The sequence below is a fragment of the Dipodomys merriami genome, unplaced genomic scaffold (genome assembly GCF_024711535.1).
Source record: "Dipodomys merriami isolate MVZ:Mamm:240054 unplaced genomic scaffold, mDipMer1.0.p SCAF_8, whole genome shotgun sequence".
Lineage (NCBI taxonomy): Eukaryota > Metazoa > Chordata > Mammalia > Rodentia > Heteromyidae > Dipodomys > Dipodomys merriami.
The window spans coordinates 7,155,119-7,173,837 of NW_027206401.1; the positions used below are offsets into that span (position 1 = coordinate 7,155,119).

General features: G+C 44.7%; 1 protein-coding gene across 5 annotated transcripts in view; it reads right to left on the reverse strand.

Moving 5' to 3' along the window:
- Window positions 1-18,719, reverse strand: part of Arid1b (AT-rich interaction domain 1B) — a 334,344-nt gene that overhangs the window by 66,585 nt on the left and 249,040 nt on the right. For all 5 annotated transcript variants that reach the window (XM_070010549.1, XM_070010548.1, XM_070010547.1 and 2 more), the window contains one exon: window positions 14,968-15,057. In XM_070010549.1, the coding sequence (XP_069866650.1) occupies window positions 14,968-15,057 (90 nt within the window). The remainder of the gene's footprint in view (window positions 1-14,967; window positions 15,058-18,719) is intronic.

Here is an 18,719-nt window from a genome sequence, read left to right on the forward strand (position 1 = left end):
CTATTCCACTTTGAAACTTGAGTATGCGAGACCCGCGTTACCAGTGCCACTGTGTACATGCTTAAAAAAGGGCACATGATATCGCGGGAAGTGGCCCTGCCACCACCAGTGACTGCTGTTGTCCTTCACTGGGGGCTAAACAAAGCTAAACAAATTAGCTGAGTGTGGTGAGGCATGAGTGTAGTTCCAGCACTTGGGAGGTGGAGGACGGAGGATTGTGAATTCAAGGACATTTAGGCCACAGAATAAGACTATTTAAAAAATCCAACAAAACTAGATGGCCAGTAAGGTCTTGAGAGTGATGCATAATATATGATTACAATTAGATGCCAGCAGCCAGCAGACTGAAAAACACATCTAATTTTTTTTTTTTTGAGTCCGGTCGTGGGGCCTGAACTCTGGGCCTGGGTGCTGTCCCTCAGCTCTTCAGCTCAAGGCTAGAGCTCTAACACTTGAGCCACAGCACCACTTCCGGCTTTTTTCTTTTTTGCTTATGTGGTGCTGAGGAATCGAACCCAGGGCCTCATGCATGCAAGGCAAGCACTCTATCACTGAGCCACCTTCCCAGCTCAAGACATCTAATTTTTAAATGTTACAGAATGTTACCACTTCTACACAGTTGGATGAAAATAAAGGGTAGGAATTAGCTGATAAAGTCAGGTGTGCGTGGTGGCCCCACATCTAGAATTCTAGTTATTTAGGAGGCAGCGATCAGGGGAATCAGGTTCAAGGTCAGTCTGGGCAAACTATTCTCGAGATCCTCATCTCAAGTGATTCACGCTAGGCATGGTGGCACATCCATGCGATCCTAACTACTTGGATAAACTGCAGTCCAGGCTGCTCCAGGAGAAACGCAAGACTATTTACAAAATAACAAAAAAGGCTGACAGTATGGTGTAAGTGGTAGAGCTCCTTCCTGCCTAGCAAGTCCAAGGCACTGAGTTCAGACAACAGTACTTAAAAAAAAAGAGCTAGTTGCAAAAGGGTTTCTACCTTTCATCCTACATAGAAACTACACATTTATTATTTGTTTCCTCATCTGAAAGTAAACAGCACGGCTGCGGCGAGGGAACATCTTCCTAATGCAGCTCAAACGACCCTCGCCCCCTGAAAGGCTTTGGGAGAGGGGGAGGGGCAGGCAGCTCGGGGCGCAGAGCCTCCTAAGTCACTGGTGCGGAGTCAGACAAGGCCTCTGCTCGCTGGCTTCCTCCTCCCCACCCCCGAATACAGGAGCTGCCACTCAACAGTGGCAGGGGCATGTCTAGCTCTAGTTTTCTGTCTCTGGTCTAAACATTTTTTTTTTTCCGCCTCCTACAAAAATCTAAACTGGGTCTGCAATTTTCATGTATTTTTATTTGGAGGGTTTTTCTTTAATTGTTGTTTAAATTTTATTTTCCATGAAACAAATGCTTAAACATTTCCAAAAATGGGAAAAAAAAATCAATTTCAACTGAAATTCTCTACCTATTTCTGGTGGAGTGCTGATTCGGCTGCGCCCCGCGCTTAGCTCCTCTCAACGGCGGCACATGGCAGTTTGAGAACAGAGCTGGCAGGCAGCAGAGACTGCAGCTGCAGTTAGAAAGGTGCGAGGTTCCCTAGCTACAGCACCTTCGGTTCAGAAAACCACACTTTCTAGTAAGGGAAACTGAGAAAGTACAAAATGAGTTTTCTATTCAATATGATAGTACATTGAATAACTAAATGCATTACAGAATTCTATGTCCCCGGTAAATATCTAACATGGGAAAATGTAAACTTTGAGCAAAGTATTGAAGTCGACAATTACTTTTTACAGCATGTAAAACAATGAGTCTTAGACATTCCCTATGAAAACAGAATTTATGTGCTGTCCCGTAAGTGTACAAGCAGGCAGCCTTTTGCATTGTGTATCACAGGTAGCTACAGACACGCCAGCCATATGGATTGCAGTGAAGGAGGCACATTTCAGGCAGAAACTGTTGCGCCCTTTAGGAAAACGATTTAAGGGAAGTCTGTCTTCTGCGAGGGTATGGCAGGCCTATGCTGACCTGTTGGGAGCCAGAAAATGTGGCTCAGAGCACCGGTAACACCCTCATGTAGGGGGCCAGGGCTCTTTTGTATGAAATAGTGAATGTGCTTCTTTCTGAGTCAAATAAGACGTGTACGCAAAAGTGCTTTTCTGCACTGCAAAACACCGTGAAAATGTTATACAAAAGGCATTACTATTGCATTTATAGCGATTCTATGAGCCTTTCATTCATTCTAAGTTCCAATATAAGCTATCAAACTGGTAACTCAATACACAACGTTATACAATCTTCTGCCAGCATGCCCAAATTACCCCAGCATTCACAGAACTGTAGCAAGAATAGGTGAACATTTTTCAGAAAGCAAAAGATGTAATCCTTGAGCTTGAAGACCTTGATGACCTTAAACTTTAGTTGAACAAGCCGGACGCCAGTGGCTTGTAATCCTAGCTACTCAGGAGGCTGAGATCTGAGGATCGAGGTTTGAAGCCAGCTGGGGGCAGGAAAGTCCATGCGACTCTTATCTCCAATTAAATACCAGAAAGCAGAAAGCGAAGCTGTGTCTCAAGTGGTAGAGCACCAGCCTTAAGTGGAAAAGCCCTAGTACCAGCACACAAAAAAATTTAGTTGAACAGATAATAAAATCTAACAAACAGAAAAATAAGAAACTGACAAAACAATGTACAATCTCATAAAAGATTAAAAAGAAAAAAAGCCCAACGAACATCATGGATCATTTTTAAAGTGCCAGGCCCTCTAGGAGTTTTGTTTTTAGTGGGACATGGATACCCAACAAATAACTGAAAATAGGTAAGGAGTACGGTGAAAAAATACACAGGTGCTATGCAGAGTACCCAAATCAGAATGGCAAGAGAGCAAAGTGTTTCCTTGAAGTTTTTTATTTTTATTTTTTTCCATGATTGAGGATCAAACCCAGAGCCTTACACTCACTAGGTAAGTAAGTACTCTACCGCTGAAGCCACATCCTCAGACCTTGCTGTTTGTGTGTGATGGGAGCCTGTTAACTTTGCCGGGGCTTGACCGTGACATCACAGTCCACACCTGGCTCTACTGCCTGAGGAGTGCTCAGTTTTTCAATGGTTTGTTTGGAACTTTATCCCTTCCTCCAAATCCTCTCCCAGCCCAGCCTGAGTGTCAGCAAGACACACCTGGCATCACAGGAAGAGCAGCGCGGACTCTTCCCAGGTCTCCACTTTAACCTGCAAGCATCCCAGGGCATGCCCGCGCCACACAGCGTCCTCTTCTCAGAACCAGGGGATCTCCTGCTGGTGTTGAAGGCCAGCACCTTCCCCTGGGCCCTGCTCCTTCCTCCCCCTCCCTCAGGGACCTGTCTGTCCTCAGAGACCTGTCCGTAGTGTCTGTGCAGAACTACTCACTGACTCTGGCTGGCTTCACAGGATGAGAGCAAATACCTGGCTGAGCCGTCAGGCCTCCCCAGCCCGGCCCGGCCCTCTCGCTTGCACCCTTCCCCTGCCTCCCCTTTTCAGTGCTCTGACTCTCCTTGAGCCACCAGGGTGCTTCAGACCTGGAAGTTCCAGCAAGATGCCATTCCTTGGTCTAATAACAGTTGACAGTTCATGAGTGTATATTGTGTCCTTTAGCGTTGCTCATTATTAGCTCACTTAAGATTCAAAACAACCTGATGATACTCACACTTACACAAAAACAATTCATAGGAACATTGAACATCACGATAGAATGCACATGAGAGCTATAATTCACCATACCCTATGTTCACACAAGTTTTGCTCCTATTACGTGCCAGGCAGTCTAGGGCTACCTATCAATGGGGAACAGAATCTATGAACAGGAATCAGAATCTGAGAAAGAAAATGTTCCTTGCACCCTTTCTTAAACAAGCCCCACCTTTACTTCCATGACACTGCCCGCCCCTGGGGCCCCACCTGTGATGTGAGGACGAGCAGTGCAAACGCGGCCCAGCAGCTCCTGTGTGGGCTGTGCCGGCCATGGACACTGCTATGGACACTGTTCCTGTGACTGGGGGCACCTGAGGCCTCACTGCTTACCCCCCCCCCCCCCCCCCCCCCGTCCAGGCAAGGTGCTGGGTGCAGGGTTAGAACCAAATGTGAAGAGTGCTGCAGCATCTCTGTTCACAGCAACTTTTTTTGGGTGGTGGTGGTGGGGCTTGAACTCTGGGCCTGGGCGCGGTCCCTCAGCTCTTCAGCTCAAGGCTAGTGCTCTACCACTTGAGCCATAGCGCCACTTCTGGTTTTCTGGTGGTTGACTGGAGATAAGAGTTTCATGGTTTTTCTTGCCCGGGTTGGCTTTGAACCGCAGTCCTCAGGTCTCAGCCTCCAGAGTAGCTAGGATGACAGGCCTGAGCCACCGGCGCCAGGCTTATTCACAGCTCCTTTGACTGTGTCCAAAAGTAACCTTCCATCAACGTCCCCCTTCCCGAAGGCAAAGTGCTGCAGCTCTGGGACTGCGGTTGCTTCCCGGAGTGTGAGGCCATCACGGCAAGCAGCTCCCGGTCTGGAAATATGCGGCAGTGGGGCCTGACAGCTGCATACCTCCTCCACCGCTGCTGCTCAGAGCGCAGGCGCATCTCCACCCCACACCGCCCCTCTCCAAACAGCTAGTAATTAGTGGCTGGCTGTTGTTTGGCTCAAAGAAGTTAGGCTTCTCAGTTTCAGGCCACTCTACCAACAGCTCTGGTACTGAGCCCCAGTACTAATTGGTGCTGGGTGGCCCAAGATTGAGTGTATGCTTCCTTCCTCTGAGTTTGCTGATGAATGAAAGAGCCTGTCAAGTGCCTGAATAGACTCTCTAGCTAAGGAGCAAAGGATCCTTTTGACTTTTGTTTAGCACAGGCTCTCAAGCACCTGCGACAATGAGTTTTAGACACTTGAAATCCTGTTGGAATAAAGTTGAGTACAAAGCCCAAATTATGCTTCACTCCACATGAAAGAAGCAGCGAGGAAGGAGCCCCCAGGCTCCCGCAGGAGCCCCCAGACCGGTTAGGCTCTAGCAAAGCCTAACTCCTTGATCAAGCCTGCTCTTCAGGCCGTGGAGCCTCAATACCATCGGGACACCAGAAGAGACCCAGGGTTCCATTAGCCACCGGAAGGCAAAGCACACTTTCTTTTTGGCACAAGGACAAATGATTTTCATGTTGGCATCTGCTGAAAATTCACAGAATGACTGCCTTGTGTCTGCAAGCCAGTTCAATAAAAGATGTCTCCCCACATGTGTGAAGTAACAGCCACACGTGGCACCACCTCCGTGCGGCTCCGGCTACGCAGACGGACACGGCCATTTCTCTTCCCAAATAGGTGTCAGGTTCCCATTCGGAGAGAAAAATAGATTTAAAAATTCCTGTTACATTTTAATATATTCCGTGTTTATTTGCCTGCCCGCTTCTCTTCACAACATGAACTGCTCTGAGGAAGACAGAAACTAATGACCCATTCACGGCTTTAACCGGGCCCCCGCCTTCCACCAGCTGTGTTATTAGGTTAACGCAGGCTCGGCCCCTCTCCTTTCCCAGCACCTCAGTGTTCTGCATACGAGGCTCACACACTAGCCGCGCTGGCCCCACCCTCTCAGCCCCGGAGGAGCCTCAAACCTTACGTCATCTATCATTGGTTAAATTAGAGCCAGGGGAGGGATCAGACTGATTACCATGACGGTAGATGGGGCTAAAATATTTGGCCTTTCCATACACAAATCTTAACAATCTTAACTGCGAGAGTTGCTACCTGATATTTATCATCTGTGCGGATCACATGGATCCTCAGGTTTTATAAGAGGAAGCAGAGGCTTATTTAAGTCAAAGGTCACAAAATTAGTTCATGTAGTTTACTGTACCCCAATCCCCACCTTCTGATTCCACAGTCCCTGCAGATTAGTGAGCAAAAGCATTAAAATAGGAGGCACTGGACTGCGAAACTGAAGAGGGGACCCCTCCCGGCCCTCAGAGCTGCTGCCTTAACCCCAAGTAGTTCTGGGGACTGCTGTACACCTGAGGCACAGCCGACAGGGGGCTGCACGCCTGCGCCCACCTATAAACACATGCCACCTCAACCACAAGCTGGGGACCATCAGGGCCCCAAGAACTCATAGGAAGGGTTGGGTGGCAGAGGAGGAGTAGAATAGTGTCTAAGGTGCTTGCCAAGTTAGAGACGAGTTTTTATCAGAGCCCTAAAGAGCTTCAGAGGGGCAGGAGGCCATGTTTGACATAAGGAACGTGAGACCAGATGGGGAGGCCAGGGCTGGGCATGAAGCAAACCCGAAACCACTCTCAGAGAGCAAGGACACTGGGTACTTGGGAGGTGAATGTCATGGTCCGGCCAGCCTTTTGCAAAGACTGCTCTGATGCCACACAGAATGTGCGCTAGAAGAGCACGAGGTGGGCAGCAGGCGCCGGAGGCTGCCAAAGGCACCGTGGCGGCCTGGTTAATAGTGTGAACTCACTCTGGGATGTGCTGAGACCAACGTAGGGAAGAACTGGAAAACCAACTAGTTTAGGGAAGACAGAAATGGGTTGGGATGGGCAGAAGTAGGGAGTTAAAGATGGCCAAGAGTTTTCTGGCTTGGGAAAAAAGGCAATAGATGGTCTTTTCCCAAGACAGGGAACATAAATGGCAGGAGGAAAGTATGGTGGCATAATCCATGTGTGCCACATGCAATGATGAATTTACCTGGAATACTTTCACTGAAAGTGAGCTGATTTCAATTGACTGTTAACTATCAAAGGCATGCTTTTAACTAAAAACTACAAAAAAATTGAAAATAAATCAGGTGGCTGGTGGCTCACACCTATAATATTTCCACTCAGAAAACACTAGTAGCTACGTAGGAGGCAGAGATTCTAAGACTGAGGTTCAAAGCCAGCCCAGGCAGAAGGGCCTAAAAACTCCTGCAACTTAACCAGCAAAAGGCTAGGCTGGAGGCATGGCTCAAGTGGAAGAGTCCCAACTGTGAGCAAGTAAGTGAAACTGAGAGGTTTGAGCCCTGGTTCCAGCCAAAGCAGAAAAAAAATCCTTAATCCTACTGCTGAAGCAACTATTAAAAATTACAAAACTGCCTCTTTTTAGGAATAGTTTACAAGTGATGCCAGGACTGATGATTGTTCAATGAACACTGAATTGGGTTGCTGTAATTGGTACTGGTTTTGCCAGCTTTCTGAAGGACATATTTCTGGACAGCAGACTTAAAGGGAACTGCTTCCTTCACCACTGGCAGGCCTTGGCTGGCCCCGTGCAGCCCTGAGGCAGAGTTCTGGAACCGCTTTCTAGAGTGACGTCCAGACATCTTTGTTTGTTGAAAAATCCTATTTGAGGTTGTTTTCATCTTTCACATATCATAAAAAAGAAATCCTTAATGAAGGGCAGAGGCTCGGTTAAGCGCCTCCAAGGGTGAGAGCAGACTATCATGAATGGCTCAACATGCGGAGCCGCTATACATACACAGCGCAAAGCTGGAAAACCATGCATCTTCTCCTTAGAACTAGAAGGACAGATTAAGAGAACACCTTCCGGTGTATATACTTCCAAGCATCTCAACATCTTCAGATTTACTGTCAAACTCAAAACTGAGAATCCAATAAAAAGAGAAACAAAAAGAGTTTCTATAGTTTGCAAAGGCAGAATACTCAATTCCACATCTAACTCCCTACTAGAGACCATCGTGCTTCCTTTCATTCCAGTATGCTAATGTGTTCTTGATCATTAAGAAGTTAGGCCAATTAATGCACTCAAACTTAACTTTCAACATTTCAAATTTAAGTTCTGAAATCAGTGGCAGCATTAAGAGCTTCAGATTTGTACTTATTTCCATAAAAAGACTGTGTTATAAAGAGCAAGGCCAGGTGGAAGGGCGGCCTTTGGGTGATTCTTTCAGTGACAGACTCCAGGGCAGAGATGCCCAGTGCAGAAAGACACCTCCCCCCACCCCCCATGTCCAGCTGGGGAGAAGCCTCTGGAGAATGGACAGCAGAAAAGGAAGATGCAAGATGAGAATGCTCATGGTGATTTATAAGGGTCAAAGTCTATGCTAGGCAAACAGCCTATACCAGTAAAATGGTGAGCTTTCTTAACTTATGAACAAGATATATTTTGCTCTTTGCTCACTCCTTGCTTTGGAATGATCTGAAATCCCTCCCCAGTCTGAAGGCTCCATGCATGTAGGACCATCATAAGGCAGGCTCTGTCAGAGATGCAGCAAGGTAACGAAGGGATAAACAAGACCCTGGAAGGGCTTGGCTGAGTCCGTAGAAGAACACCAAATTCATCCTGAACTCTTCTTTGTCCCCCTGGCACTCAAAGCCAAGAGAAAGATCTGACCTAAGCAAACAGGATGTGATCAGAAATGTGATGAGCAATTTTATTCAGACCTTGAGGAGAAGCTAGAGTACACTGTTGGGGGGATTATATATAGCATTGCAGTTAACAGTGGGAGCTAATATCAGAAGGAAAAATAAGAGTGAGAAGACATTCTATTCAGGCTAAAATATCTAAGTCCGAGGCCTGTTGTATAGAACTTATTCACCTTGTGTGGTAGTCCTCAGAAAGAACATCTGAATGCCTGGTCACATTTCACCTGCTACATACTTATGCTGGGAAACAGCCCTATTTATATTTATATAAATGAAACTACTGATAACTATCAGTGCAATGTTCAGATTCTAAATATAAGGTTTTTGGTGATTCAGTTGACCAAAAATTGTAAAGAACATGATGTCTGGCAAAACTACATATTTAAAACTTAAAACATGCCTACTTATCTCAAATAATTTTGGCAGCAGCGATACAGTACCACTGGTACCAGTGACATAGCCAGGGCCAGTTCTCTATCAGGTACGTTCAGCCTGCGTGCTGTAACCAAGAGCTCCTCTTTCTAAACAGCAGGGAGAAAATAGGTCGTCATGTAGGTCAGCTAGAGGGACAAGATGAAGCTGGGGTTGCTGCTCAATAACCCAGGAGAGCTTTATGCAGGATAGATACCTTCTGTACAGCGCTGACAGTGTGGCAGAACAGCACCACAGAACCTGCCTCTGCCGGGCCCAGCGGCCTGCGGCGGCGTCACCTCTGCTTGTAGTGCGTCTGAAAGGCAAAGTTCTTGGAGTTTCTGTTCTAGTGGATCTCAAAGTCTTATTAAATCCTCATTACTACCTTCTAATTATTCAAATACTGTGGGATTTTGCTCAAGAAGTCCCTGCTGGCACACTAGATGGAAAAGGGTTAAACAACCTGTGTTGATTTTGTGAATCCAGATCTAGTTCAGACCTTCAGAAAGCCACCAGCAGAAACATGAATATTTAACTAGACACCACTGTGAAAATTAAAAGAGCATTCAATTAAAAGGTTTTCGAAAAATTAATTCTGACCTCTCTACATCTGTCCAAATAAATAAGCCTTCTTTCAACATTTCACCTAATTGCTAATCCAATAAACCAGAAGGGCATTTGCTAGTTTCATTAAGCTTAACATGTTACAGGGGTTGAAAATGTGATCACTTTAATATTATAATTATTACACTTATTTACCTACTCGGAACATCATTCCATATTGCCTCCCAGCCTTATTGGAAAAAAAAAAAACCTGAGCAACAAATTAATAAGCCATGTTATACTGTTCTTTGTGAATGTTAAGGCATTTATGTGAGAGATGAGGAAATAAGGATGAGAGCTGGCACTGGTAGCTCATACCTGTAGTCTTAGCCACTTGGAAGGCTGAGATTAGGAGGGTCACAACTCTGGGGAGAAAGTTCTTTTTTTGGGGGTGGGGGTCTGGTCATAGGGCCTGAACTCTGGGCCTGGGCACTGTCCCTCAGCTCTTCAGCTCAAGGCTAGCGCTCTACCACTTGAGCCACAGCAACACTTCCGGCTTTTTTCTTTTTGCTTATATGGTGCTGAGGAATTGAATCTAGGGCCTCATGCATGCAAGGCAAGCACTCTACCACTGAGCCACCTTCCCAGCCCGAGGAGAAAGTTCTTAAGACCTTCTCAACCAAGTGGACATGGTGATGCGCACGTGTCCTTCTAAACTTCACAGAAGGGTCAGATACAGGGAACCACAGGCCCAAACCAGCCTGGGCAAGTTTCTCAACCAGCAGTTTCTCAGATTCCGACTCGGTGGAAGACGCTGGGTGTGGTATTCTCTACCTGTCATCCCAGCTGGGATAGGAAGTACACAGTAAGAGGATCACGATCCAGGGGGCATCTTGGCAAAAGGGCAGAGCAGATCTCAAAAATAACTGGAAAAAAGGGCTGGGGACACAGTTCAATGTTAAGAGCATTTGTCTCAGAGTCCTGAATTTAAAACCTCAGTACCACAAACTAAACACAAAACAGAAACAAGGATGAATCCTCTAGTTTTGCTCTAGTGTTCTTTTTCCCCCCAATAAGGTATGGCGGCAATATGGAATGATGTTCTGAGTAGGTAAATAAGTGTAGTAATTGTAATGCTAAAGTGATCACATTTTCAACCCCTGTAACATGTTAAGCTTAATGAAACTAGCAAATGCCCCCTTCTGGTTTATTGATTAGCAAGTATATGAAATGTTGAAAGAAGGCTTATTGTTATCCCAATGCTTCGATAGCTGAATTTATGCTATTTCAGGGTTTTTTGTTTTGTTTTGGTGAGATGAATATGATAGTTTATAAGGTCTACAGAATGAAGAATTGGTTTAAAATAAAAACAAACTATATGGGAGGCAGAAATAGGATTGTAGTTTGAGGCCAGCCTTGCAAAAAGTTGGGAGAACATATTTCAAAACACAAGTAGGGTATGGTGGTGGAGACAGCAGTAAATCTAAAGCTGCCGTTCTTCCACCAGGAAAGCTAGTCCCAGACAGAAATGTGAAACCCTACCTGAAAAAAATTACTAAAGCAAAGAGAGCTATGCAATGCTCAATGCTCACTTAGCAAGCTCAAGATCCTGAGTTCAACCCCAGAACTATCAAAAACCCTAAACCAAAGCCCCTGAAACTAATAGCGTATTTTTTCACATTGTGGCTGGTGTATTTACATATTTACAAATGTACATACAAATTTACATATCAAATACTTATGGCAGATGGTAGCTAAAAATCACTGAGAAGTAATTGGATCAAAAAGGCTCTGATATAATCAATGGATTAACCCACTGATGGGTTAATAAGCCGATGGCATTGTTGGGAGGTAATGGAAACCAGGGGTGAGAGGTCCCTGTAGGTAGCCTTTGAAGGGGTTTTCTTGCTCTGGTCTCTTCCTTTAGGACTTCCTGGTTCCTGACTGTCCTGAGAGGTTGTGCTCCAGCACGCTGTCCCTAACACAGTGCTTGGGGGTCAGCCCACCTCTGTCTGAAACCTGGGAGTGAAGATAAATCCTCTCTGCCCTTCAACTGTGACAGTGGCAAAAAGCTGAGTAATACTGAAGTTCTGACCTTCTGTTCTTGATGTTGTGTATCAGTCATGGAGTAGTTAGGAAGAAAGAAGGGGAATGAATTTCCTTCCCGGGTTAGCAGGAGCTGCAGCAGTGAAAAATGAAGCGGAGTTCACCCTGGTGTGGAATGAATGAGGACAGGGAAGAGACAGCACCACAGGAGAAAATAAAATGGCCAATACACATCGGAAGGGTATCTCCTTTTGTAACCTATGAAGATATAGCTGTATTTATCCATACAAACACTTTCTTCAGGAAGAAGACCTAAAACGGTAGAAACTCAAAGGTTACTTCCATCTGTGTACAATGTGGGGAAACAGACAAATGTCCTTTGACAAACTTAATACTACAACCATTAGGCAAAGGGAGAGTAAGGAGTGGAGGGCTACTTACTGGTGGGGTCCACACTGCCTGGTGGAGGCCAGCAGGAAGTAGCCCAAGTAGCTTTCCATGCTCCTTCCTGAGCACAGGAGGGCCAAGCAGGAGGGAAGGGTTGGCAGGGCAAGAGTTCTTAGGAGATACCAACATATTACATTACATTCTAATAAAGGCAATCAGAAGGAAAACAAAAACAAAAACAAAAACAAAACAAAGGGGGCTGGGAAGGTGGCTCAGTGGTAGAGCGCTTGCCTTGCATGCTCGAGGCCCTGGGTTCGATTCCTCAGCACCACATAAGCAAAAAGAAAAAAGCCGGAAGTGGCGCTGTGGCTCAAGGGGTAGAGCGCTAGCCTTGAGCTGAAGAGCTGAGGGACAGCGCCCAGGCCCAGAGTTCAGGCCCCACGACCAGACCCCCCAAAAAACAATAACAAAAACCAAACTAAGAACCTTGATGGAAATGCCTAGATTTTGCCTAGAAAGTGTCTTAGTTTCAAAGTTTAATTTAGGTCATTTTTCTCATTTTTGTCTTGTCCCTTCTTCCCTCCTCTCTTCTCCCTTCCCCTCCACTTATCTTTTGCTGGTCCTGGGGCTTGAACTCAAGGCCTGGGCACTGTTCCTGAGCTTTTTTGCTCAAGACTAGCACTTTACCACATGAACCACAGCTTCACTGCCAGCTTTTTGGTGGTTGACTCAAGAATCTCATGGACTTTCCTACCTGAGCTGCCTTCAAATCCTTATCTTCAGCTCTCAGGCTCCAGAGTAGCGGATTATAGATGTGCTCCTAGCTCAATCTCACACTGTAACACCTGCCAGTTAGTTGCCAGGGTTGGGGAGATAGTGTTTGAAGCTCGGGAAGGGTTTTCTTTCATCATCTTAGTGCTATGTTAGCAGTGCAGGGCTTCCAATAGGACAGCTTTCTCGAAGTGAGTGCTAGGCCAGGACTGAAAGGTCCTCCATGTGGGAGTGTCCTTGTAGCTCCATCTCCCTGACACAGCAAAGGCCTGAAGACGCAACCCAGGGCTAAAGAAGCCCAGTGGCAGGAGTTACTTGTGTGGGGCGGTGTGCTCTCTCATGAAGCTCAGCCTAGTCTTCAGGACAGCAGGAGCCGCAGGAGCCAGCGCAGACAAGCAGCGCACACACCCCTGGCTAGAGCTACGCCTGCAAGGGCACAGGGCGGCGGGCTGAGGGAAGCACAGGCCCCCCCCCCCCTTCCTGAGGCCTGTGGGAGCAAGGAAGCCACGGAGCAGGCCTCCAAGCGTGCTCCTTGGGCCGCCCACCACCCAGCAGCTGCGGCAACCCCTGAGAACCTGGCTACAAAGCAGACAAAGGTCCACCCAGCCTCCCACCAGGGACCCGGGGTGGGCTCAGCAAGGTAGTAAGTCCTACATGTGACTCTCAGGCACCAAGAAGTCTTGATGCTATTAAAACACATCACACTGTCGACACAAAAGACGTTAAAATGCCAACTAAACCTTAGGTAACAATACAAAATCATATAATAACTTTATCAATCAGAAAATGAAGAATTCATTTTCTCTCTACTAAATAGTCATTTGAACACAAGTGATGTGTAGATAAAGACTAATCTATCTTTTCATTGTCAATGCTTTCTAAATAACATGCTGCCAAGTCCCTACAGAAAATAACTTAAACCATACATTTCTGTAACTCACATAGAATTAGAAATGTCAGCCGTCAGGAACTCTTTAAATATCAACTAGAGAACACAACTTTTGTTCTCTTGGCCCATGGCGGGGATGCAATGTCTCTTGACAAAGGGAGAGGCAGTGGACAAGCTATGACCTTCACAAGGGGTGATGTGACCCGACAGCACCAGACGGCACAGTTAGCCCTAGTCTCAGCAATCTGAATTAAAATCCCCCCCTCCCCACCAGCTTTCCTACTAAAGGGAAAAAAAAGGAGATGGCTAGGCAAAGGTGAAGTGTACAACACAGCGTGACTGTAGCAAGGTTGGAGATAGGGAATAAAATAAGGAATTAAATAGTTGTCTTGTTAAAAACAAATGAAATGCATCTCATTTTTTATGTATTTTATGTATTTATTTTGTCGGTCATGGGCCTCAACTCTGGGTCTGGGTGCTGTCTCAGCTATTCAACTCAAGGCTAGCACTCTACCGCTTGAGCCACAACGCCACTTTTTCTGCTTAGGTGGTGCTGAGGAATCGAACCCAGGGCCTCATGCATACAAGGCTAGCACTCTACCACCGAGCCACCTTCCCAGCCTGCATTTCATCTTTTATTGGAAATGATGTTTTTTTCCCATTACTTCCTGCCTTGTTTCCAGGTGATTTCTTTCTTATTGCAAAACAAACTAATTTTACAACTCTAATTTCAATAAAATACCACAAATGCTATGATAATAGACATAACCAAATGCTATGTATAACTGAATTATTAACTTCATATAAAGTTATAGCTATCTGATAAATCACCAAAACCCCTCCCACAAAGCCAAAACCAAACCAACCCAACCAATAAAACTTCAAAAAACTGCCAAACACATTTTAAGGCTAAAGCAACATCCAAATCCATATCTTGGGTTAAAACTAACTTCTGGGAATGAGGAAATCATTAGTCGCTGCAGTCCTTAGTTTTTGTATTTGCTAACTGAAATGGTTGAACGATGTGATTTTTTTTTCAGGTCTCATCCATTTCAAAGAGCTTACAATAGTGTACAATAAGGTCTTGCTATGAACTTCAAATTTTACTACTAAATATCACAGAACAAGTGATTGGTCAAAAGTATGCACGAGTGTTCTCTCTCTCTCTCTCTTTCTCTTTCTCCTCTCTCCTCTCTCTCTCTCTCTAAGTATTTTGCTTCATTAGGCTGATGTCCAGCTGGAATAGTCCACAGCTCTTTCGCAAAGCTATCTAACATTGGACTATAGTCATGTACAGTGTACACTGTATAGTGATATGTATATGTGGACAAATATATTCTTTGGGCCTTAAATTCCACTTTGGTAGCATCATCAAATCTGCAAGAAAGAATCCTTCCTTCTCTGTACTTGGTGCTCAGTACATGTAGATTGAGATTATCTGATAAGGAGATGTAGTGTCCTTTTAAAAAATGTACAAGGAAACGGGCAAGCACACTTCAGTAAGTCTTGTACACTCAATGCACAGTGGGTAGGCAGGATGGAAACTGAAGACTCACCTCTTTCCTGTGGCATTGGTGACTGACTCAAGGCAGGGTGGGAACTGGATTCGGACTGGCTCCCAGGTGGCTGAGGTGGCATCTGACTGCCTGTAAAACACAGGAGGGGAAATGGGGATGGGAAAACCCTTTGCATTAATACTGCAACAGCGCAAAACCAAGACTCAGTGACATTTCAGTTTTATCATCAGAGAAGGCATAGATAGCAGGGTGCTAGTGGCTCACACTTGTAATCCTAGTTACTCAGGAGGCTGAGATCTGAGAATCGAGGTCTGAAGCCAGCCCAAGCAAAAACAGTCCCTGTGAGACGCTTATCTCAAAAATCAGAAGTGGTACTGTTGGTTTAAGTGGTAGAGGGCTAGCCTTGAGCACAGACAGGCTCAGGGACAGCGCCAAGGCCCTGAGTTCAAGCCCCACAATTAACAAAAAAGAAAAAAAAAGGCATAGATATACATGAAAAACATACAAAGCTCAAAAAGGTATCATATTTTATCTGTTTTACCTGTTCAATGAAAAGGACACATGACAAACACATTTATCAAGAGACTTGTTGAAAGTTCAGTTATTTTTCATTGAATGAGTTCCAAACTTGTGGACAAATAAAATTGTGGATGAAATTTCCTGACATTTAATATTTAACATATCCAACCATGCTGAGCCACACAGCCCATGAAGCCTACAATGATCTCCAGCTTACAGTTTTTCATGGTAATAGTCAATCAATATAACAGTAACAGTAAATTGCTAAAAAAAGTCTTCTATTTAATAGTCAAAAATTCAACCTAAATGGAGAAGGCCTCTACTGAGAAACAAAACACAGTCGTCTGAAATATAGTATATACAGTCACTAAACAAGAGATCTTCTGATCCCGGGTGCATATAACTACATCTATTTAATTACCATTTATTTAACATTGGTTCAGTTGATCCTTTGCATGTGTAATGTAAGCTTTGAGACTGGTATCATGTTTCTCATTCCTTTAATCCCTCCACCTTAGCATGATGAATATATAAGAAAAATAAATCATTAGCTCAGAATATGAATGAAAAGGAAGGACACTTGTTTTATTGATAGAAGGGACTATGAGTCATGTGAAGGCAGGAGACAGGATTTTGAAGTGTAGGAATCATCAGAGGTAGCTGATCATCTCAACTTACTTTCTGGCATAGAAATTTAGATACATTTTTGGGACTAAACACAGAATAACAAAAAATGTTGAATTCGGCATAGTCCAAAAGGTACTATCTTCTCATGGCAGGAAGACCTTGCTCCTTTGTCTTTACCTCCTCCTTTTGCTATAATAAATGGGAAGCACACACACACACACACACACACACACACACACACACACACACACACCCCTCTCCCCTTACACACACACACACACACACACACACACACACACACACACACACACACACACACACACACACACACACACACACACACACACACACACACACACACACACACACACACACACACACCCTCTCCCCTTACCTTCTGTACCACAGACATAACAATAAAGCTGTTTTGCTCCTGTAGGATTTACTCTCCCATAGTTAAATACATTGCAGAGAAGAATCATAACTGAGTACAGAAGGAAATGAATGCCCTGGTTTGCCACCAATTCTGCTCAGTGGAGGTCAAGACACACCAAGTACAAAACCAGGCATTTATGAGGACAGACACTGATACTGCATCTTGGTTGTGGAGGCTTCCAGTGACTGCTGCTCATGATAAAGTCTAATAATTGTTCTATCTGTGACAGACAGAGAAGACAGAGGTAGGCAGATGATTTTCAGTTTAGGTAATAGATGTAAATAGCTGAAATAGTTGTGAAAATATTACTACAAAATGATACTCATGTTGTTTGAGGGGGGAGGAGTTTAGGAATTTTGCTTTTTTTTTTGGGGGGGTCCTTCATGGGGTTTGAACTCGGCATGGGTGTGGTCCATGAGCTCTTTTGCTCAAGGGTAGCACTCTACCACTTTGAGTCACAGCACCATTTCCTGTTTTTTTGGTGGGGACTTGGAGATAAACCTCTCTTGGATTTTCCTGCCTGGGCTGGCTTTGAACCACAATTCTCAGATCTCCGTCTCTTCAGTAGCTAGGATTACAGGTGTAAGCCAGCAGCTCCTGGCAGGAATCTTACTTTTTAGAGAAACTAAAACTTATGCATTTGTTGCTGCACTCCCAGTCACATGCAAAGTATAAAGACCTGAATTCACAGACCTTGAGAAAAGCTGTGAACCATCCAATGAGCTGCACAACTAGCAGGATAAAATTCTTACCAAACAGCAAACTACTGTTAGTCCCAAATAATCAAATGTAAGGCAAAAACATTGAATGTTCTGGTCTAGAATAATTTCAAGGGCAAATACTGGTCATTGCGCCTTGGCTACAGAACTACAACGTCTGGTGTTCACTGTATGTCATGCACTTCCTCTGAAATGAAATATCCCATGGCCCTCATCTACTTCCATTCAGAGATGTAAAGAATCTACTGCCAAACAGACTATTAAAAGGGTTACCGTGGAGTCGGATGCAGGGTGAGCATAAGTGCCACATGGTAATCACCATGTGTGCCTGTCCCACTGGACTCACCACAGTATAACCAACGACTGCATGCTAACTATGGCGCATAGCTTCTGTGCATGCCTCATCTATGTCATATGTGAAGCAAATATTAAGCTGTAGGACACCTCTCTACCAAAAGAGGACATGATCTGGAATTGTGTCAGAGGTATAGTGTTCTCACCTCTGTTAAGAATGATGACATCATTAAGAACATTCAGGAACACTTGCTCAAAGGCCAATGAACAGGAAGTGGTGTGCAATAATAGCAATGACACATAAGCCTGACCCATCCTATTTAACAAGGAAGTTTGCCAAAACAAATGTCAGCAGCACAACTTAGTTATTGTCCCCTCCAACACAGATCTAGAATGGATGAACTGGATTCCTTAGCAATGAATGCAAGCAGAGGCTCACACTCAATGGGTAAACTGTAGGTGAGTACCTATACTGTTATTTCCCCAAATCTTTTTGGTCACACCCAAACAAGCCAATAAAAATTGCTGATAAGATGCAATCATAGACTGCAACTGTTTGTTAGGATGGCATAGAATAAACTTACAAGGACCAGTTCCCTTGTTAACTCTTCTGAGGCTAAAATGCCTCAGGTTAATTCCTTAGTTCCCCACTACCGCAAACAACAGAAACTTATACCTCACTAACCACAACAGCGTCTGCCAAACAAACCATACATCCGATTCAAGAGACACTGTGGGAGCTATACTCACCCAACTTTTTCAAAAGTTGCAGAAGTCATAGGAAAAAAATACTTCACAGTTAAGTTTTTTTTTAAATCAATTAACCTAAGGTGGATTTGATTATCCAAACTAGAATATGGAGGTAATCAGCCGATGGACTCAGAATGACAGATACCACTTCAGTGCTAAAAATTCATTCATTCCCACTTTGCAGTTTTTCCTATATCACCTGATTTGGGACAAAAGAGAACAAAGAGGGGACTAAAAGGACTAGATGAAATGACAAGTCAGAGAGTGTAAGGCAAAACAGACTTGACTTTTTAGGTCACTACAAGCTTTCATTAAAGATAAACCAGAGCCCCAAACCAAGTACACAGCATTTTGCTAAAGCATTCTTAGTGAGGAAGATTGCTAAGGGTACTGGAATGCAGGGGGAGCTGGCTCTGAGGCCTACTTTCCACTGTGCCCGCCTAGGC